The sequence below is a fragment of the Chroicocephalus ridibundus genome, chromosome 4 (genome assembly GCF_963924245.1).
Source record: "Chroicocephalus ridibundus chromosome 4, bChrRid1.1, whole genome shotgun sequence".
Classification (NCBI taxonomy): domain Eukaryota; kingdom Metazoa; phylum Chordata; class Aves; order Charadriiformes; family Laridae; genus Chroicocephalus; species Chroicocephalus ridibundus.
Genome location: NC_086287.1, coordinates 17,616,915 through 17,639,328, shown reverse-complemented (window position 1 = coordinate 17,639,328; position 22,414 = coordinate 17,616,915). Strand labels below are relative to the sequence as shown.

At 49.1% G+C, this 22,414-nt stretch overlaps 2 protein-coding genes across 6 annotated transcripts in view; one reads left to right on the top strand and one right to left on the bottom strand.

Annotated features, from left to right (window-relative positions):
- Nucleotides 1–652: 652 nt before the first annotated feature.
- On the bottom strand, nucleotides 653–2,160 carry CDKN1C (cyclin dependent kinase inhibitor 1C). Its single transcript, XM_063332531.1, has 3 exons — nucleotides 1,405–2,160; nucleotides 1,164–1,290; nucleotides 653–1,036 (listed from the first exon to the last, which is right to left on the bottom strand). The coding sequence occupies exons 1-2, from the start codon at nucleotides 1,856–1,858 to the stop codon at nucleotides 1,169–1,171; spliced, it is 576 nt and encodes a 191-aa protein (XP_063188601.1). The 5' UTR covers nucleotides 1,859–2,160; the 3' UTR covers nucleotides 653–1,036; nucleotides 1,164–1,168.
- Nucleotides 2,161–21,649: 19,489 nt separating this feature from the next.
- Nucleotides 21,650–22,414, top strand: part of SLC22A18 (solute carrier family 22 member 18) — a 63,559-nt gene continuing 62,794 nt past the window's right edge. For all 5 annotated transcript variants that reach the window (XR_010070848.1, XM_063333527.1, XM_063333529.1 and 2 more), the window contains exon 1: nucleotides 21,650–22,150. Coding sequence is in view for 4 of the 5 variants with exons in the window: in XM_063333527.1 (XP_063189597.1) it covers nucleotides 21,968–22,150 (183 nt within the window). In the remaining variant the exon portion in view is untranslated. The remainder of the gene's footprint in view (nucleotides 22,151–22,414) is intronic.

Here is a 22,414-nt window from a genome sequence, read left to right as displayed (position 1 = left end):
TGCTCCCCTCACGCTTGGTTAAGTCCAGCAGGATTCGGGAACGCTTGTTTTTAAGGGAGAAAAAAAAACCAACCACCACCTCCTCTCCCCTCCAAATTGCACGCAAGGTTTGCGCCGCGGGGCGCGGAGGTGGAAGCGGGGTCGCGCCGGGTGCCACCCCCCCCCGCCCCCGTAAGGCGCGGAGCTGGGCTGGGCTCCACCGCCCGAGCCATGGGGGCTGGCCCAGCCACCCCCCTCGGGCTCTCCCCCCCCCCCCAGGGCGTCTGCACAACACACACCAAAACAGCCTTGCTGAGGTTTCCTCGCTTTCTTTTTTAGTTTTTTTTTTATTTATTATTGAAGTTGTGGCATTATTTGTAATGGCAGTGGTACAGACCGGCTCAGGAACCATTGAAACAGATTTGTCTTCAAGTAAAGTCTAAAAAATATTTTGATTCATAGCTACATCTTGTGAATGCAAAAAAAAAAAAAAAAATTCCCACTATAAAAATAAATTTACATTTTGTAAATAACAAAAGCAAATATAGTGCCCTTTGGCTTAACCAAAAGAAAAAAAAAAGACTATTGGATGTCAAAGTTATCCACATTTCTGACATAAATAGAAAATATAAGTTAGTATAACTCTTAAAAAAAGTTTTGTACAAATATACACTTGCTTTTTTCATTTTTTTCTTTTTCCTTTTTTCCTTTCTTTTTTTTTTTTGCACTGAGAGCTCAGCAGAGATTAAACATTTCATATAAATGACTTTTAAAGCTTTACACTTCTGGCCAGTGTACTCACATTAGGCATAATACATTTCTATATAAAACGTTAATACATTGCACAGTTGTACGTTAACACTGCTCCGTGCGCGGCCGCGGCCGGCGGGCAGGCGCTCCGGCTCCGCTCCGGCTCCGGCTCCCGCTCCCGGTCCGGGCGGGCGCAGAGAGAGGGGGTCCCGGCTCGCCGCGCCGCCCTCCCCGGCCCCCCGCGCCTTCGGGGCGCCGCGCCTCCGGGGGCGGCGCGCCTCTCCCGTGGGTGCCGTAGTGCAAAAATCTGGAGAGGAACAAAAAGGGAGAAGGAAAACAAAAATAATCAAGGGAGGAAAAAAAAAGTGGGTGGGTGGGGGAAATAAATACAGACCCACGCAGAAAGCGCCCGTGCACCCCAGGGCGCGCCTCACCTGGCTCACCGGAGCCGCTTGCGGGGGGTCTGCTCAGCCGGCACGGCGGCGGGGGGCGGCGGGCAGCCGGCGGGGCGCTCCGCCGCCGCCTTGGGCTCCGCCGGCCTTTTCCTCCTCGCGAAGAAATCTGGATGCGGGACGGAGAGGGAGAAAGGGGGGAGGGAGGGGGTCCGTCAGCCGCTGCGGCGGGACGCCCACCGCCCCCCACGCCCCCCTGCACACACCCCCCCGCCACACGCACCTGTGATGCGGGCCGTCGGGCCCCTCCGGCGGAGCCGCATGCCGCGGCGGCGGGGCGCGGCGCGGTTCTCCCGGCTCAGTCGCCCCCCGGGCCCCTTGCCGGCGGCGGGGGGCGGCGGCGGCGGCGAGGGGGGCGCCCGGCGGAGGGGGACTCGGTGCCGCCCCACCTGTAGCGTCTCCCGGTAGAAAGCGGGGACGGCGGCGCCCTCCACCTCCTCCCAGCGCAGGCGGCCGGGCCCCGGCAGCGGCGTGTCGGTGTGGAAGTTGTAGTCCCAGCGGCGCTGGTCGTCCTCTCCCATCTCCCGCAGGCGGTTCCGCAGCTCCCGGCCCAGCTCCTCGTGGTCCACCGGCCCGAAGAGGCTCCTGCAGACGGGGCTGCGGCCGTGCCCGGCCAGGGCTCGCCGGGCGGAGAGGCGCTCCAGGGCGGCGGCGCCGGAGAGGTGCACGTTAGACATCGCCGCCGGGCAGGACGCGGGGTGGGATGTGGTGGGCTGGGACGGGGTGGGTGCCCCCCCCCCGCCGCTCCTCTCCTTGCCTCCCGTCCCCTCCGCGCTCCGGCCGGCCCTGCCTCCCGCCTCTGAGCCCCTGCCCCCGGCCGCCTGGCTTTTAAACCCCGCTCCCCGCGAGTGCGAGCAAAACAACCATTAGCATAATAGTATTTCCCTGCCATCGGCCCGCCGCGATTGGCGGGGACCCCCCCGCCGCCCCCCGGCCCCCGGCGGCAGCCCTCCTGCCCGCGCCCTCCATTGGCTGCGCCGGGCAGCGCCGCGCCGCCGCCGGCCGCATTGGCCCGGCCCGGCCCCGCCGCGGACCGGGGGGGGCGGCCCCGGCGCTGGCCCGGCCCCGGGGGGCGGCCGCCGCGCTCCCCGCCCGCCGACGGGCCCGCTCCCTTTGTCTGCCGGCGGCTGCGGCTCCGCCGCCGCTTCCTCCCCGGCCGCGTTCGGCGTTGGTTATTTTCCCCGCTCCATGCTGCCTTTTCAGCGTGTAGGGGGGGGGTGTGTTTGCGTTATTATGACTTTTTTTTTTCTTTTTTTTTTTTTTTTCCCCGAGGGGTGTCGCCGGGAGGTTTTTCAGCATCCGTGGGGGCGCGGGGGTTTGGGGCGGGGGAGGAGATGCGTGTGGAGGAAAACGCGATCGTTTCTGGCTCGGGGATTTTTTTTTTTTTTATTACGCTGCTGCAAAACAAAGCGAGATGCTTGCAGATTTCAAAACAAGCTGAAGGCTATTTTTAAAAATAGGGCTTCTCAGCTGCATGGAAGTAATAAGTTGCAGCCTTGCTGAATAGAAATACATGAAAACCACAGCATTTTCCTCTCCTAACTTTTAAACCCACATAATACGTGTTTGTTCACTGCAGATGAACTAATCTCGCTATTGTATTGCCAGGGATCAGCTGGCTTGTGCTTTACATTTTCTGCAGGTCACTGCAATCATTGCCTTTTGTTGTTTTGGGATGGAGGAGTATGAAAGGGAAGGGAGGGGGAGCATAATTGACACGGTGCTAAAATTGGGCCCAGAACATCATCGTAATTTTGATGCGCGCCTCGGGGGCTTGTTACCACAGTGAGCTTTTCATCTGCAAACAAGGGAAAAGATAGACCTTTATCACTCTGCGAATTTGGGGACACCCTGGCTCTCCGTGTGCCTACGGCTCTTGCCTTTGGGAAACTCGAACCCTTGAGCAAAGACAACTTGGATGGTTTTATTTCCAGGAGGGAATAAAATTAATTTTAATTCCTAGGGTGATGCTGCCTGTGCAGAGACTGCCCAGGTGGTGGCTTACTGCAGGGCTGGAGAGGTCACAGCTTTAGGCCCCTTAGGGCAATGGTGACCACAGGCAGGTGTCAGCATCAAGAAGAGGGGCGATGGTCTTTGCACCCATGGGAAGCCCTTCCTTTCCCCCAGCTGGGCCAAAAATACGTCCTCTTCCTACGTGCTGTTTCCACAGTCACCCCACGTCTGTGACGGAGCAGCCCTCCAGCACTGCTGAGGGCACTCACTCCTGCTCTTGCCACGCTGGTGAGGAGCCTGGGGCAGCTGGGACAGCTTCCATAGGCTCCCAGGTTCTGCACCTTCAACAGCGCTCCCAAAAACTGTCCGCACCAGAAGAGACCGGCAGCACCCATGGTTTTGGACCCATGGACCTGGGGTTGGCCATGGCTGGTGCAGAGAGGGGGTTGCAGCCTGGCTCACTGCGTGGGAAGGGTCTTTTCATGCTGATGTTGATGAGCAACAAGATGCCACGGCAGGTTTGCTCTCCCAAAATAATTTTCTGACGTCCGTGGGAGCAGGTGGGCTGCTCAGCGGAAAAGGTCTGTAGCTTTGTGATTGAAAGAAGAAGACACAGCAAATGTCTTCAGGGTGCAGATCCCTGTTTGCTTCCAGGCCAGGCATAGAGTCATGCCCGGCAGAAGACTCTACTGACCAATGGTACAGACAGACCATTCTCATTTCACAAACAGTGGTAGCACAGGCATTTTAGGATATGTGAAGGCATTTGTTTTTTTAAAGATCCCTGTTGAATGTGGTGTTCTCAACAGATATTCTTGGTTTCCCACATGAGCTGGACCACAACCCTACCCATGTGGCGATTTTAGGTAAGTATTACCACACCGTCCTTTCCTTCCCAAAATGGCCCTTGAGGGTGGCCATGCAGACGTCTAAAGGATATCACAGAATCATAGAATGGTTTGGGTTGGAAAGGACCTTAAAGATCATCTAGCTCCAACCCCCCTGCCATGGGTAGGGACACCTCCCACTAGAAGGTCATTCAGGGAGCAGGTCACAAGAAGGCTCTCCTGGTTCCTCATCCTAAAAGCACATCATCTTGAAAAGCAGGAGGTGAGCATCAGTTAGCAAGGGTTCAGCCAGGGAGAGAAGGGGTGGGTCCCAGACCAAGTTGGGACGGTTGGGGAACATGTTGAACATGGCACAGTATTCAGCTGGGACTTCTCTGAGCAGCCATCAGACGCACGTCTCGGGATGTCGGATGGAGTGGTTTTAGAAAGAAATGTGCTATGTGGAGAAAATGCCTCGAGTTCCCCAAGAAACCTGCTGAAAAAGTGCCCTCTATTCAAGACGCGAGCTAAATGGCAATGGCCGGGTCCCCGCAGACAGGGGCTCTTTGTGAGGAGCCCTCGCGAACCTGCTGCCGTCCTCCCCCAGCGCCGGGAGAGGCCAGCGGCCGCCTTTCCTGTTTTCTGCCTCCTCGGTTTTATACATTCCTGCGACACGAGCCGAGCGAGCAAACTTCCCTGCTATTTGCAAGACGTGGGCGTGCCCTCTGCAAAATCCACAGCCTGGTCCTTCCAAACCGTTTTCAGAGGTTAGCCAATATTTACGCAGTGCTTGAGGGATGCTAGGAACTGTGGTTTGAGCGGACGAGGAAGTATTTTCAGGGGTTGCCTCGTGTTTGAGGCACCTGGGAGGTAAAGCAGCTTGAGTTTGAGGTTACCAGCTCATCTTCCTCACTGCCAATGCTCCCCATCTCTTTGACTTTTTTTTTTTTTTTTTTTGGTCCCATTATACGCTTACGTTTTAAGCTGGTGGTGACAGTCCTGGGGACTTCCCGCTCACAGTCGCCAGTTCTAGCAGTGTCTGTTCTTCTCTTCTATGTGGAGATAGAGAGCATCCAGCCCATTTGAGGAGGAAATACTGCCTGCACGGAGAGATGTTTTTAATTTAGTGAATCCGTGAACTCTAAGGCCAGAGGGGTATGTTACGATCCTCTAAACCAGCAGTTTGCCTAACACGAGCCACAAAATCTTACCCAAGAGCTCCCACCACCAAGCCCATTAGCTTCTTTAGAAATTCCTGCTCTAGAATACTGAGCGGAGTAATTACCGCTATGGTTAGAACAATGCCCCATAAGAATGAGACATTTTTGCTCAAAATATCCAAGTCATATCTGCTTATGTCAGAAGAAACAATGACTTTAACTAGCGTGTATTCCTGCTGGCTGCTCTGCTTTGAAAGGGGGAGGGGAGGGAAAGCAAACTCCTTTATGGCTTGTGCATCATTGCAAAGGGATGGTGATTGCAGGAGGTTTATTGCGTTTGATTATTCCTGTTTGGAAAGAGTCCAGGTTGACCGTCAGAGCCAGGGCTGAGTCTGATGGCTTGGCAGATAGGGGAAGAGAGGTCCTTGCACTTAAACCGAGAGAGGAGTAACCGAGGTAATTTGATAAGACGTTATGAAGGTAACAAAAGAATGTGCCTCAGCGCTGTCGTTCTAATGGGGCTGGTTGTTGCAGAGCTCCAGGGTAACTTCTTCAGAAGAGAGGGTTCGCTGAGATGTTTGTGGATGGAGGCGAACGGGTCCCCATGACATGGTGCCACAGAGGAGCACTCTTCCATATTCTGGAGAGCCTCAGGTGAACATCTCCTGCAGGAATTGTCCTCAGTGTGTTGCCAGACAAGCAAACCCGTTGTTGGGTCCCTGACGCTTGAAGGTTTGTGCTTTGCTCCCTTCTCGTTTCCTTTAATACACCGTTATCATACCTGCTTAACAATGTTTAACTCAGGATTCTTCAAATGCCGTGTGATCCACATGTGATTGCTTCATTTCAGAACATGTTATATTCCATAGTTGCTTTAGCAGAGACACAGACCAATAAACATCGGTACTTTATCTCCCACGCACTTCTCTTTTATTATGCATGTGATCACCGGCAATTTGCAGTTTTGCATTTACACCAGTGGCAATTTTGCCTGGTACTTTGGAATCCCACTTAAACAAACCGATTGCAATTAAAGTTCAAGTTAGCGCAGATTGTTCAAATTTCTCATCGAGGCGCTTTCACCAGCAAAGTGATGCTTAGAATTATTCAAACTGGTGTGTATTCAGAATTATCCACTTCTTGACATGGTGATAAAAAGTCATATTATTTGATTTGATAGCTAGGCAAAACCACACTGGTTCAGGGGTTAAAATGGGAAAAGATAATCTGAACAGAACCCTGAAAAAATTCTGGTAGTTTTAATTCAATTTGAATTGCTTTTTGTTGCGTTCTCAAAAATACGCAAAAGAAAAGCTAACATCTCAGAAAAATGCTTTATTTCATTTAGTTTCCTTTATTTATTTTTTTTTATTATTCTTTCTGTTCTTGGTTGTTAAAAGAAGAGCTAGCCTTGCTGTCCAGCTGCTGTGCATCATTAGGGTAGCACAAAGGTAGCAGTGAATTTAGCCTAATCTATTGATGGATCTGCCACTGCACTGGGGGCCATCGCATTCTCTCTTCACAATCTTCTTTTTCTCTTTCCATCATGTCGTTTTACTAGATGAAGTCCACTCGCCATCTGGCCCTTCGTGACTGATTGGAATCCTGACTGGTTTGCGGCATGCTCTCTGTGAACCGCGGCGTGGCAAGCCTTATCGACACCGTGCTGTTAACTTGGAAAGCAGGCTGGGAACAGCGGCTAGCAAACAGCATTTTGGGCTCGCAGTACGTACCTGTGGAGGGTGTATCTTTTTTGCTAACTAACTGCGTAGTCGTATTTGAGAAGCCATTAAATACTCCATTTATTTATACTCCCTGCTTTGCTGTTGGTATCGTTTCTGTGAAAGTCATGATCTATGCTCATAGGTACTGTTCGTTGCCACGCTTTATATCAAACGAGAGGTTTGCATTTTGCTTGTTTTGACATTCCCCTTGCCTTTCGTCTTGATCCATGATAATATTATTTTTGGAGTAGCTTTTCATGGGTTATTTCTACTTTCTGTAGGGGAGGGGTGGTGGTGAAGGGGCCATTACACAGGTTTTATTTTTGGTTTCATGTTTCTTAAGTAAACAATTTTTTTAATGCTGGTAGTCTTGCGGGAGTCATGACTTGTTCATGGCCTGGACTGTTGCAGAGGGGAGATGCCTGGTCCAAAAACAAGCCCAAGAGCAGCGGTAAGTGCATCAGAGTTACCTTCAGATGGGTCCTAGCGCACATCTAGAGGAAACAAAATCTAAGAGTATGAAAAAAAAAAACCCCAAACCGCTAGCAGATTCTTGAAATCTGACTGTGACAGGCTTGCAAGAAGTGCAGGGTGTCTAAAGAAACTCGATGCTAAAGACCTTAAAAACAGTTTCAAGGGAGAGTAAATGAATCTGAGCCTTAATTGCCCCAGTCACGTTCTCTTCACCACCCCTGCCCGCTCCCGTGCTGGCTGAAGCCCTGGGCGTACGGCCCTGGTGCAGGCAGCCGACCTGACCCAAAACTGACCCAGGCGACAAACGTTTGTGCTCTGCCCTTGCCCTCCCTCCCCATTTCGGCACCCTTCCGCCCCTCACCGCTCGGCGGGGCGGTCCGGCCGGCGCTCGGGCAGGGGAGCTGGGGGCTCAGCCGCAGCCGTCGGGCACCCTCTGCTCGCCTCTGCCTGCCCGGCCTGGCTCCAAAATCAGGGAGAAGCAGCACGGCGTGCCCCCCCGCTCCCCGCAAGCCGGGGGTCGGATTTGAAGCCGGGCTGTGGCGGCGGAGCTGCCCGCGGGACGTTCGCCATGTGTGGGGCAATGGTGCCCTCTAATGTCGGCTGGGCCCGGGAGAGGCGGGCGCTCGCCCCGGTCCCCCCGCTCGCCACCGCCCCGCGGCAGGGGTGGGTTTCCAGCACGACGCACGCCCCCCCCATCCCCACCCCCCCCAGCCCTCCCCCCGTTGTCTTCCCGCACCTCGGAGGTCCCCTGGCTTGTTGGCGTCTTCTCCCGTGATCCAGCTCCCGGGGATGTCAGCGTTTGAGCCGGGGACTTCGGATGCCCTTCGATGCATCGCAGGAGCTCTCGGCCGGGCCGTGACTGATAAAACACGCTGCCCGCTCGCTCCCCAAGAGAGCTCTGGGTAAGGTTTGCCAGGGGAGACGGCTCTCCAGCCCCTTGCAGCTCAAGTGAGAGCGGGTTATTGAAACGCGCTGATTTTAAATCTACATGGTGTGCACAGGAGAGTGATAAAATATACGGTAGCTATATTCACCATCCTCTAGATTTTTCAAGTTGCTCTGAGTCCGTATGATTCTTTGACAAGATTTATGAATAGAATATTACATTCGCTTTATTCTGTGAAAATTAGGGTTAGGGTATAGCTTGGCAATCAAAGAATCATAGAATGGTTTGGGTTGAAAGGGTCTTTTAAGGGTCATCTAGTCCAACTTCCCTGCCATGGGAAGGGATACCGTCCACTACATAAGGTTGCTCAAATCTTCATCCAGCCTGGCCTTGACAACTTCCATGAATGGGGCATCCACAACTTCTCTGGGAAACCTGTTCCAGTGTCTCACCACCCTCACAGTAAAAAATTTCTTCCTAATATCTAATCTAAATCTTTCAGTTGAAAACTGTTACCCCTTGTCCTATCGCTACAGTCCTCATCTTTCCTGTAGGCCCCCTTTAAGTACTGGAAGGCTGCTATAAGGTCTCCCCAGAGCCTTCTCTTCTCCAGGCTGAACACTAACTCTCTCAACCTCTCCTCATAGGAGGGGTGTTCCATGTCTCTGAACATATTTGTGGCCCTCCTCTGGACCCACTCAAGCAGGTCCATATCTTTCATACACTGGCCACGCTTCTTCTGATGCAGCCCAGGATGTGGCTGGCTTGCTGGGCTGTGAGCATGCATTGCTGGGTCATGTTGAGCTCCTCATCAACCAACACCCTCAAGTCCTTCTCTGCAGGGCTGCTCTCAGTCCATTTTCTGCCCAGCCTGTATTTGTGCTTGGGATTGCCCCAACCCAGATGCAGGATCTTGCACTTGACCTTGTTGAATGTCATGAAATTTGCATGGGCCCACCTCTCAAGCCTGTCCAGCTTGACAGGCTTGGCTGTCATGTGGATGTCATCCCTTCCCTTTGGTGTGTTGACTGCACCACACAGCTTGGTGTCATCAGCAAACTTGCTGAGGTCGCACTGAGTCCCACTGTCCAGGTCCCCGACAAAGCTGTTAAATACTCATCCAATATGGACCCCTGAGAGACACCACTTGTCACTGGTCTCCGCCTAGGCATTGAGATGTTGACTGAACCTCTTTGAGTGCAACCATTCAGCCAATTCCTTATCCACTGAGCTGTCCACCTGTCAAATCCATGTCTGTCCATTTTAGAGGCAAGGATGTTTTTTGGGATGGTGTCAAATGCTTTGCACAAGTCCAGGTAGATGACGTCAGTCGTTCTTCCCTTATCTGTCAGTGCTGTAACCCTGTCTTAGAAGGCCACCAAATTTTTCAGGTACAATGTGCACTTAGTGAAGCTATCAAACCAGGACAGTCACCAATCACCTCTCTGTTTTCCATGTGCCTTAGCATAATTTCCAGGAGGATCTGCTCCATGATCTTGCCGGGCACAGAGGTGAGAGACCAGTCGACCTGTAGTTTCCTGGGTCTTCCTTTTTGCCCTTTTTAAAAATGGGTGTTTTGTTTCCCCCTTTCCAGTCACTGGGATCTTCACCAGTCTGCCATAACTTTTCAGATATGATGGAGAGTGACTTAGCTCAATGGTAGCTCAAACCCTTGAAGTCCAAGAGAAGGAGATTCAGTTGTGGAGGATGCGGACCTTGAGACACATAGCTGGTTTCGTGCAGGGCTGGCATGCCTTGGGGAGCCCCAGGAGCTTTGTCTCCTCTACATCTTTCTGTGGCTGGTTCCCTCCCTAGGAGCGGTGCTGTGGGCTCTGGCTGTTCCTTCTCTCGCTCCCCAAGTTGGATTCCCTCCTCTTCTATTTGCCTCTCCCTTGGGGCTTCCTCCCTTCTTTCCCTGCGATGGGGTGTTGAGATATCATGCGGTGACGCAGCACGATGAGATAATTTCTCCCCCCTCCCCACCCCCTGGCTTCTTGTTTGTATTCTTCAATTAATTTATCTTCTTGCCTACAGCTTTAAAAGTGCTTTTAGCGTAGTAACTTTCTGAAGACACAGCACTAAAATTTTATTTGCTCTTAATCTTGAAAAGCAATCGTTTTATAATCTCCCTGCTAGATTCATAGCATTAATTTTGCTGCAAGCTTTGAATGTGGACCAAACATAACCCAGTCAGTGGTGAACCTGCAAAGGGAGTGGTTTGATGAGCTCCTTTGGGAGAGTCCATCACATTTGTTTTACAGCAGTTTAACTATAATAAGGCAGCCCTGCCCACAATACCGTATGCATTCCTACAGAGCAGAGACTTCATTGTACCTGGGTCCAGCAGCGCACTATAAACATGTTTATGTCATGCAGAACAAATAGTGCTGTGACTTGTTGCTGGGATGTTATATACGGGGCCGCATTTAAGCCGATATGTTATATACGGGGCAGCATTTAAGTATTTGTGTGTGCCATCCGCAACGGCAGCCAGCACAAATCCCACTAGCGCTCAGCATTCCGCAGATCCAAAGAGAAACTAAGTGCCATATGCCCTAACAGAGCAGAGGAGGTGGAAGACCATGGGTAACACTGGCTTAAAGTTTTTTAATGGTTTGCATTACATCCACCAACATAGCTATTTCTTAATGAGCCAGTTCTCGAGTTTTGGGCAGAAGCTGAAAGGACCTGCTACCTTGGGCCTTTGCTCTGATTACACGCGATTGTGATGTCCTTTGGTAGATGGTGGAGACCAGGAGAAAGCTACATTTTTTCCCTGTGCAGTGACCAGGTTGAAAAATCCTCAGACCACTTCTTGCAGGAGCTATTGTTAAAACAAGTCTGTAGGGCAGCAAGCTCCAGGTGCCAGACCCTCAGCTGCAAGTAGGATGAGCTTTGAACTGAGTGAGGACAGGAGGATCAGGCGCGAAGCGATGCACTTGTACCTGACTCTTGATTAAACTTTAATTTCATAATGATGTGGTCAAAGACACATGCTGATGCTGTGCAGGATAGCAGGTATCTCACTGTCTCCCAGCGAGCATGCAGTCACACATGAAGGCATTTCAAAATTATGTGGTACAAATTCATCTAGAGTGAACTGTGAGTCACATTCTCAGAGTCATGACCAAGCGAGTCTGAAACAAATGTTTTCCTAATAGTAAAAGTAGAAGAGGAGCTGGATGAAAGACCTGAAGATTAAATCCTGGCAGCATGGAAATGATAGAATTGTTAGGTTTGGAAGGGACCTTAAAGATCACCTAGTTCCAACCCCCCTGCCATGGGCAGGGACATCTCCCACTAGATCAAGTTGCTCAGAGCCCGGTCCAGCCTGGCCTTAAAAACTTCCAGGGATGGGGCTTCCACCACCTTTCTGGGCAACCTGTTCCAGTGTCTCACCACCCTCACGGTGAAGAACTTCTTCCTAACGTCCAGTCTGAATCGTCCCATCTCTAGTTTTAATCCATTCCCTCTAGTCCTACCATTAGCCGACATCCTAAAAGTCCCTCACCAGCTTTCTTGTAGGCCCCCTTAAGATACTGGTAGGCCACTCTAAGGTCTCCTTGGAGCCTTCTTTTCTCCAGACAAATCAGAGGCAAAATTCCCAGTGAATTGGGGTCAGGGTTTCAGCTTAGAGCCAAGCAGCTCTAAGATCTTGCCACTCTTCTCAAAGTAAAAATGAGTCAGCTGGTCATCGTTGATATTCAATGGGAAAATATAAAACAGGTGAAATCATTTAAGCTGACAGTACCCAAGTGGTAGTGAGTTTGCTCTGGAATTAAAAAAGTATTTATCTGGAGGTGCTATGTTTATGGAGTCTTACTGCTTTCTAGACCAAGTGCACTTGCTTTGCAGATGGCAGAATTGGTTGGTTTTTTTTTTTTAACTGCCAGCCTGCAAATTTTATCTAGATCCTTTCTTTTTCGTGCACCACTACTGTTAAGCAAGGTTTTCTGCTGACCTGCCCCTGCAGTCCCAAGGCTTCTGAGGGCACCTCTGGTGAGATTTGAGGTGATTGTCACCTCACCTATGTAGAGCTGGCCGAATTTGGCAAATGATTTACTTGCCGAGGCTCAGGAGGAATATAACCCACCACTCCCCTGGCCGTGCTGTGCAATAAATAGAAGGAATAAATTCTTATTGTTTTGCCTTGAAGGTAATGAGGAGAGAGCCTGGGCAGAGCTGCTGAGTAGATTGATCTTGGTTTTAATAGGAGTTTCCAGGACCCAGCCAATGTAGGAAGTCAGAGGAATTTCTTCCTATCACCCTCCCTGGGGTGGTTTTACAGAGGTAATCCTGTTGATGTCTGGTTGGGTGGTAGGAAAACGAGCTGGGATAGCCCTCTTTTTCTAGCAGCACTTTTTCTCTGTTTCAAATGTCCTAGCTTGCAAAATGCTCAAGTCCAATCACTGCTCTGTCAGGACTGGTTCTCAACCAGTTTGGATTGAAAATTTGCAGGACGTGCTTGATTTCTGGAAAAGCCAGATGGTGGGTCCTGGTTTTAGTGCATAAAGACTTTGATGTAGGGAGTTGAGTGTTCCAGAAAGGGAATGCATGAACTAGGGAGCAGCGCTCCAAGTGAGCTCTGCTTGGGTTATTTCCACCCTCTCCAGGGTGTGAAAAGGCTAATGAATGCCAAATGGTACCGCAGTGGCAAGTCCAGCTCAAGACTACACAGGCATTGCTGGTTTATGCCAACCTTGCATTTGGCCTTAGGAATGGCTTAGAATTAGGCAGCAATATCAAAGCAGAAAGGCTCAGAAACAAATATTGCAACAGAAAATGTTTAGCGCATCCTGGCCACAGCCATCATCCAGCCCTCCCATGAGCAGCAGACAGCTCCAGTTGGGGCTGGCAAACTCTTGTCCTTTGGCATGTTTGGAAGCACTAAATCCCTCTGTGTGCTCTGTCCAGGGCATAAAAGCTTTTGTCACTCCTTGCAGAAGGGTCTGGGTCTTTCTCCTTCTCTGTTGGCAATTCCATGGCAAGTGCTACTACCTTTGCTCAATGACAGAGTCAGGCGGGTTGTAAGCCTGTGATCGTCTTGGGGACAAGGTTTAAAAGTTATTTGAAAGTCTTTTTAAAAAATAAATAGCGCTTAGGCGTTTTATCTTAGGAAAACTTCTGTGTGCCACTCATGTCCCACTTTAAATTACTCCTGATGCCAGGATTGTATCCTAACAGTGTGCAAAGTTTGCTCTCATTCTTTGCAGAGAGACAAATTTTGTTCATAGCTCCTGGTGTTGTTCCAAAATAGTTCTGAAGAATTATTGTAAGCAAGGAGCTTGTGAGAGTGTGCTTTAAAGACACAATTGAGCAGGATTGTGGCTCTTTTTTGTGTGTCAGACATACCTGCAACATCTTAGGAATGCATCCTCATCATTTGCTCTGAAGAAATGCCATGCCTATAGATACTGAAGTGGAAAGAAGAGAAGCAAATGGTACCATGCAGGTGCTGGCCTCTTAACAGTGAAGTTTTGGTTGTATTTGAAGTGGCACTCATTTGTATGATAAAGTAGATTGACTGTAAGGATACGTCTTCTAAACTTTTCCACCTCTTATCTGTCCGTCCATGCTGGAGTTGTAGTCAGTGTTCAACATTGGTTTAACTGAATTACCTTGAAAATTTTCCCCAAACTGCTGTGAAGAATCCTGATATCCTACTGGAGAGCCATTAGTGGGCCCCCCCTACAATCTCAGCACTAAGAAGCCTGCGAGGAAATTCTACCTCCAGCAAAAAAGGTTTGCTTTCTTTTTGTCTCAAGCGAATTCAAGCTGAGGATGGATGGGAAGGCCAGGAGGAAGCAGTGAAGGATCTCCAAAGGTTTCTGGTGGTTTGAACAAAAAAATCAGCAGTCTTGGGGCTGTCATCCCTCTCGTATTCCTACCTAAAATCAAGATTGTAATCGTTCTCCCCAAGTAGCCCTGGCTCCAGCCTTTGTTGCCAATGCAGGAGATGCAGACCTGGCTGGCAGAGCAGATACCTCCAAGAGTTGGTGTTTTCTAGAGCTTTAAAAACTCCGTTTTTCCTGGGTGAGTTGGATGACAGGCAGGAGTGTGTGCTCTGCTCCAACTTGCAACATAGCGAACTTCGGGCTTTGCTCTGACTTTATACATCCCATTCAAGCCTTCAGCTGAAATATAGGTGTTTGCTTAGAGGGAGAAAAGCCTTGGGTGAGGCTTTGGAAGACATTTAGAGCCCAGGCACATCAAGGGGTGTGTAGCCATGTTTGCACATTTCACCGCTTCTGAGCTGCTGATAAATCCAGGTCTGCGTGACTGTGGATACTTTCTTTCCATCTCTTCCATTCATAGGCAGCAAATATCTGCAACGTAGGGTTGTCCCCCACCCACGTAGTGGATGGAGCCAGCTGGGCACGGGGGCAGCCGTTCCCTTTCCTCTACATCCCACATTGGCTCCGTGTTGGTCCCGAGTCCACGTGGAGAAACCAGACGGACAAATGGAGCAAGGCTGGGAGGGAACGTGTCTCCCCTGGCCCTGAGCAGGTAAGGATTTGTCTGAGGATGTAACACAGACCCTGCTCTGTGCAGGGAAGCTGTGTCCGGGATGTGCAAGGTTTTACAGACACATGCTTTGTCCTTCTCTAATTGCTTTAGGCAGAAACAGAGATTAGCAGAAACACTGAATACACATCCACATTTTGTTGGTGCTGTGTATAGCTTCGTCAGAAGGCTAACCGACAGAGAGATTCTTGTTATATTGTGTTGCTGGTGGTCTCCTGAATGCTCGAGAGTTATAAATCAGGCAATTGTTTGATTCTCACACAGGAAAATGTTTTGGTAAATGCAGGAGGCTCGAGACTAGCTGAAAATGTCTGGGGCTCCCATTGTGTGCAGAATGCAATGTGTGCAGAGGAAATCTGCAGCATTCCTATGGCAAACCACAACAAGAAGCTCCATACAGCCCCAATCAGTTACAATTCTCATATAAATTATAATGGCTTAAATGTTATTTAAATAATAAACAGCTTTTGCATTCCAGACATTGCTGCAATTCCAGAAGGTGGCTGCCTAATACCAGCTGAATGAAATACTGCATATTGCAGGCTAAGTATGAGGCTTTATTTGTGTGTGTATCCGCTCTTGTCACATCTAGCATATTCTTTGGCTATAAACCTTGGACTTCCAATGCACTGTGTGTATCTTGGAGCCCAGGGTTCATCCGTTACCCAGCAGCAAGTTGTCTGAAGGTCGGTCACGCCAACATGCCAGTAAGCTGAAGACGCGACCACAGAAGCAGCAGAACTATCCACCGCTTCTGGGCCGTCACCATCGCTTATTAGGGTGTGCAGTTTTGCCTGAACCCTGCTCAGCAGCCGATGGTATAACGACTGCTTTAATCACAGTTTCCTACATAGATGTCCACGTCACACTTGCTTAAAACAAGTGCGGCTTGAGCATTAGGAAGAAGAATGGCAAGTCTGGGGGAAATCATCCCTCGCCCAGGAGAGAGCTCACCAGCAGACCTGGGCTTTCACTAAGGGAAGACTAATATTTTTTTTTTTGCCAATTCTTCAATGTCCTAGCGTAGCAGACCACTAGTGGCTGGCAGCATTTGCTGTCTTTTGATGTCTTCGCTTGAAGGAGAAGGTTGGTGGCCGCTCTCCAGGCAGCCCAGCAGCCCTTCTCCACCGCGTGGCAGCAGCTCATTGAAATGTGAGGGTGTCTCTGTTGGCTCAGGAGAGATTTTGGGGTAGGAGTGGGCCACGGCCATGACAGCACCTGGGAGATGACTCCGGAGGTGAGTCCTCTGGCTGAGCTGAAATCATCAAGGTGCCACTTGGTGTGAGCAGGCACCAGAGGCCCCTGCCCCAGTGAGGTCCTGCTGGAGCCGTTGAGACTGGGTGGGTACAAAGAACGGAGCTTTTTCTTCCTTTTTGGTCATGTTATTCGTGGTGTAGCTCTCCTGAATTCAGGCCACGGGATTTTTCCAAAACTCTTTTACAATTGACACAGTCTCTGCCCCATCTGCATATTTTGTTGTCAAATTCCAGCATTCAGAAATGTTCTCTTTTGGTTTAATTTTTCCAGAATATTAGAGAGGAGAAACTGCCCTGTGGTTAAACAATGAGACTGGCATCCAAAGGATGATCAAGTCTGACTCCAGCCTCTTCCACAGACTTCCTCTGTGATTTCAGGGAAGTCATTAAACCCCTCTGTCTGTTAGGGTCCCATCTGCAAGACAAGGAGGATCTAATTCTTTTCCCCCGTCTGAGTCTCAGCCTCTTTTTGTGTTTGCAGGGCACCAACCAGGGTCTCAATATTAGCTGGAGCTTTGGGGCTTTACCATTTAAAAAGTTAATAATAACCAGCCATATTTCAGATAAAATGTGATTTGCAGTTTAATATGCTAAGTAACAAAGACTTTACCAAAAGAACGAACAATAGCCTTTTCCATTTCACAAAATAATTTGCCAGGCAGAATAAGTTCACCAGCATTTTTATAAAAACAAATTATAAATAATTGCTTTTTGCAATTTAATACACACATAGAAAGAGCCAAAAGAGTTCAGCAGCCACCAGGAATCTGATTTCATTGCCGATTTGGACTGTCTCTGTAGTTTTTATGAAAATCCCTGAAGACTGTGCTATTTTGTAAACTAAACATGGCTTTTTTTTTGCTGGCCATGTAGAGTCTTTTTCCATTCATTAGTGAGCTGCTTTTTTCATGAACACAATTAGACAAAAGAATAAATCCGTCAACAAACACGGGACATAATTTTGGCAATACCGGGCTGTCTATGCTCTTATTTGCTTAACTGTATAAATCTTTCACCAGAGTACAAATAAGACCAGTTCCCTCAGTGTCAGGGTCAGGGGAATAGAGGGATCGGGCCAGGTCCTGTGGATTTGACGGCTCCTGCCAACCATGGCTGGTGTTAGCGGTTTCCCTCATTACGGCAATTCAGCATTCCCACTCCTGGGGTATTGCTTTGAGATATTTCTTCCATTTCCTCTCCCATATTGCAGAACTTAAGAAACACCACCAGGACGATAGCTCCTTGAGGGCTATGTCTCCGTAAAGGGTTTTTGTGTCCCTCTTTGTCCAAATATCTGTATGCCTCCCTGGTTTTGATGCAGTGGCCTCATGATGCTCTTGCAAGGAGGGGAAGGGTTACCTTTGCTGCCTCTTGGGCAGGGAGATGAGGTATACTCATAACTTTTCCTCTCACACCTCATGTCCCTCGTGGCACCCTCTAGCACACAGCCTGTAGAAATGCAGTTTCTCTTTGCAAGAAGAAATGAAAGCTTTGCTGGACCCCAGAGGCAGCGATTCCCTCCCCGGCATTCCCAGCCAGCTCTCACGCTTGCCATATGTAAGGGTGCATACACAAAAGAGCAAAGATTTGTGATCGGTTTGCGCTGGAGCAGGATTTGGTTCATCCGACTGTTTTTTTTTGTGTAGCTGGAGAGACTGTCCAGCTCGTATTCAGAGAGGATTTGAGGCCTGAGAGGTGCCGTTCATTGCTGGGCAGCACGTCTGCTCTTCCATCCCTCTTCAAGGCTCTTTTGGGGCTGTAAAGCTTGTTTTGACCCTCTCCAGACAGGTGAATGCCACCCAGGATACCTCGTGTTGCTACAGATCATATTAACATTCTTCTGTGAAAAAATACAAGTCGAGAGAAGGATTTGTGATTTATTTCTCCACAATTTATGCTTTTTCAGCCAGCATTTTCAACTGCTGGTATTGATGTGGGTGGATTTCCCCTCCTCATGCATATGCTGGTGTTGCTTCCCACTTCCAGTGATTTAAGAAAAGATTTCTGCCCAAGTAATATAAATAGTAAGTCTTTATAATTTATTTTTTTTGGTAAAGGCGTTCTCAGGTTTCCCACTATGGTTTTCCAGAGATTACCAAATAAGCAGGCCTTAGGAAAGATATAACAAGGAAGGCAACTATAAATACTCCAAAAATGTTGAGAATAAGTATCAAGGCTAAATGCTTGCTAGCTTTTAGCTTGCAGCAAGCTAAAAGCTAATGGCCTAATCTACAGTTTCATCACAAGACATTTATTTGCTTGCTTGCTTTCACTGTAGTCTCCCTGGAATATCTGTCCATTTAAAGTTTGTTTATCCTACCCAAGAAGATTCATTTCCTATTTATAACCTATTCCTCCACAGTTTTTTAAATTAATCTTTCTTTTTTAAAGATGGCTTTTCAGCGACTGAGTGCTATGTGTGGTGTAGTCTATAAATGAGCCAGAAGGAGCCTTTAGGTAAAAATGCAATGCCAGCCTATGCCATCTGTCATTAATGGTGCGTTATCGCTACAGGTATAGATGAACTGGGCCCTGGCTGGCTGGCTGCAAATGGATGTTCAGTGAGGGTAGCTGGGAACACAGTTAATCTGCGTTATACTTCGGCTCCTGCAGACATTTTCCAACAGGCTTCTCACTCAGGGGAGGAGGAGGATCTGCTTTGTGTCGATCTCGCTGGCTGTTTTTCCATCAGTGCTCGTGTTGCCACGTTTAGCCCCTAGATCGACTGATTCATGGGGCGAGATTTTAAAAATCAGGCGCCGAAGGTCAGGAAAGTCCAAGTTCCTGCACAGAAGACCTTTCGGAAGGACATCGAGATGATGCGCCACTGCCAACGTCCTGGCCAAGTTTGGAGAATACAGCTCACCCCGGTGTCCTTGGGGCCAGGGCAGCGTGGACATGGCTTGGCTCATGGCTTGTAAAGGTGGCTTAAAACTGCCACCCTCTTCCCTTTGTCCCATCCATGCCGAAGTGCAGGGATGGGAATATAAATGATCCTGCCCAAAGAGACTATTGCTAGAAGAGGATTGCTGAGTTGGGCCCAGGGCACTTTCGTACTTGCAGCCTGATCTGGGATGCTAAGGAGCAGGCTTGGGTACCAAGCCATCAAGAGGCATCCAGTGATGTACAGGACCCGTGTCTGGTGATTGTAGCTCATTCTCCATGGTCACCTCCACACTACGCACTGAGTTTAGGTCCCTGCTTCTCAGAACTAAGTCTTTTGCCCCAGAGGCTGAAAATAAAACTCCAAGGTTTTTTTCACTCTCTTTCCCTTGTCAATGCCAGTAAAAAGAAGCTAAATCTGAGTGAGAGCATGTGGCTGGTTAGCTGTCTGTGCTGCATGCCCTGGGCAGGATGAGGCACGTATCTGGTGGAGAGCAGCTGCATCTGCAAGTCATTGCTTCCCTCGGTCGCCTTGCTGGGATCTGTTTTCAGTTGCTGCTGAGACAAAATCACCAGTCAAAATATTGACACTTTTCAAGTCCAAGTCAGCAGCGTTTCCCGTAAGCAGTGTTTTACATTGCATTTGCATGAGTTGCTTTTTTGATTGTCTCGAAACCTCCATAAACAGAGTTCTGTCATTAATTTTACTCTTCTATTCAGTGCTGGTAATTTGTACATTGTGCCTGTCCATAGCAAACCAGGGAGTGACAATGCTGGTGCTGTGCTGCAGGACATTCAAAGTGTGAGCAAATCCATTGTTTCACGCTGAGATGAACCAAACTTTGAGCACTGATCCTTTGCTAAATTGGGATACACGCTGGGTAATCTTCCTTCTTCGGTAACAAATATGATTTCTAGGGCATTGTGAATTGGGTCTGTCCGAGTGCTGGTATTGCCGTAGGAATGTCATTCTTTAAAGGTGCTTTTTTTACTCATGCTCTGGCTGAGTTTACAAGAGGTTGTTTCTGTGCAGCCTCCAGCGATACAGTACCCACCCCGGGTGAAATATTAAAGCTTTGGTCTTCCCCCTCCTTCGCCAGGAGGTGGACCCTGGCAGCCCTCACCAAATCCCGGGGCTCTGCGGTGACACGCGTTGAATAAAAAGGTGTGTCCAGAGATCTGAGAGTTCTGTCTCCCTGGGCTTCTTTGGAAATCTGGGAGCCCTGACAACCACTTGGGATCCAAACCAGCAAACATCTGTGTCCCTGTGTTGCTGCGTCTGTGTCAGCCTTCACCGTGAGTCAAGCCTCCATTTCTGGACGGAGGTGTTACTAAATTAGAGGGACTGACTGACATGGCCAATGACGGAGCCTCAGACTGGAGGGTCTGCATGAAATGTGAGAGACGGATCAACCAATCAAAGTTTTCAACAAGTTGAAAGTGGTGACAATTTGCCACTAGCCCGGAGCAGAATATCCACCTGCATCAATGCTGGCTGGGGACCGACTGGACACGTAGCAATCCTAGCCTGAGGACCGTGGATGATGGTGATGCTGTGTGAGTCAATGGTGCGTGCTCCCCAGCAATAAGGCAGACCATGTAACGTGCCATTTGAGGAGCATGGCCACGACTTCCAGGGAAGTCGTTATTCCCCTTTGCTTAGTGCTGGAGAGGCTGACCCAGTGTTGGGCCTCCCAGTTCAAGAGGGTTGTGGACAAATTAGATTGGACCCAGGGGAGGGCTACCAAGAAGGTCAGGGGTCTAGAGTACATCATCTTTGACAGAGGTGGAGGGAATTGGGCTTGTTCAGCCTGGCAAAGAGGAGGCTGGGCTGATCTAACAGCCCCCTGCAACTACTTGAAGGGAAGCTCCAGAGCTGATGCAGCCAGGCTTTTCTTGGTAGTGGCAGCTGATACCATGAGGGACAACATCCACAAGTCACAGCTTGAGAAATTCTGATTGGACATTAGAAAAAACTTATTTCCCAGATACTCAGGGAGGGGGCAAATCTCTTGGAGATTTTCTAAAGCTTGTCTCGAAAAAGCCAAAGCTGACCTGATGTGTTCAAGTAGGAGGGTAGGTGAGATCTCTTGAGGTCCCTTCCTACCAAAAGTCCTGTGATCCTACAAAATCAGGGCATTGGGATCTCTGCTTTCTTTTTCTCTTTAAGATAAAGATATGCTCAACCAGACATCCAGGCTTCAACAAGTAAGAAAACAAACAGATGAGCCCCCAAGCAAACAAGCAGGCAGACAAACAAATAAAATCCTAAGTAAATAAGCAAGCAAGCAAGCAAGCAAACAAACAAACAAAACCCCCAAAGGAAAAATGAGTCTTGTTTATTTAATTCCCCAGTTTGCAGTCAGCCTCACAATTTTTGTGGATTTAATGCTTTCTTTTTTTTAAAAATTTTGGGATTGACTGGTAATTTGTAGTCTGAGTGGAGTCACATGTGAACATTTGCTAGTTCAGTCTTTCTATAAATTTGCAGCACCTGGTAAAGGAGGGAAAATGGCTCAGCTAGAGGTGTTGATGAGAGTCAATCTACCTTCATTAAGACCTAGCTTTGTTCCAGAATCTCTATAAAATCTGCTGCAAGATTCTCTATAAATCTACTGCAATCTACTGCAAGCTTCGCTTGCAACCTTCAAAAATAAAATCGAAGTGTCTCTGAAGAAGAATTAAAACAGTCATCTTTTCATTGCCACCAGAGGCAATAAAAGTGAAAGAAGTGAAACAGTTAAAGAGCTGAAGAGTTTATCACGTGCTCTTGCTTGGGGCAATGTCCGCTTTCACTTTGCTGGGGCTCTCAAGCTGGTCTTTGTTGTGATGGTCCTTGAAGCAACGAGCCCACCTGGGACAAGGCTGAAGAATGGGATCTGTGGTTTGATGCGTGGTTGCCTTTGATCCTGCCTGGCAAGGAAGGGAAGGAAAAAAGAAAGAAAAAGTAAATTCCTGTCATGCTGACTCAACACCTTTCACATCCGTAAGCTTTGAACTGCACACACAGCTTCTGCGCCTTACCTATGCTCTGTACTCCTAGCTAGAAAGCACCTTTGTGTCATTTTTTGGCCTGTCAGCCTGCAGTAAGCCATTCCATGAGTGCTATGAATGCAAAAGCAAGCTCTGGAGGTGAGGAAGAAGCCTCAGGAATGAGGACCGAGATCCTGGGGGAAAGCGGATACCGAGGAGAGGTCAAGAGGGGACAAGTGATCTTTATTGCCTACCTGATTGCAACCCTGGAGCTGACGTTCCTCTTCATGCAGATGGGAGTCATGCCCGTGAGTATGGGTTGTCCTGCTTCACAGCATGTCTTGCCTTCAATGCCTGGCTATGTAGTTTTCCAGTAAAGTCAGAAGAGCATTTTTAGCAGGAGAGAGGGAAATGTATTCCTACCTAGCAGCCAAGCTGTGACTGTGTTCAGGGTACGCCCAGGCAGTGAAAGCTGGTTTATTATTTGTACCGCAGTAGCACCTAGAGCCCTTCCCTGGCCTGGTAGCCCTGGGTGAAGCTGGTGTAGTTTGTATCTTCCTGCTTGCAGTAGG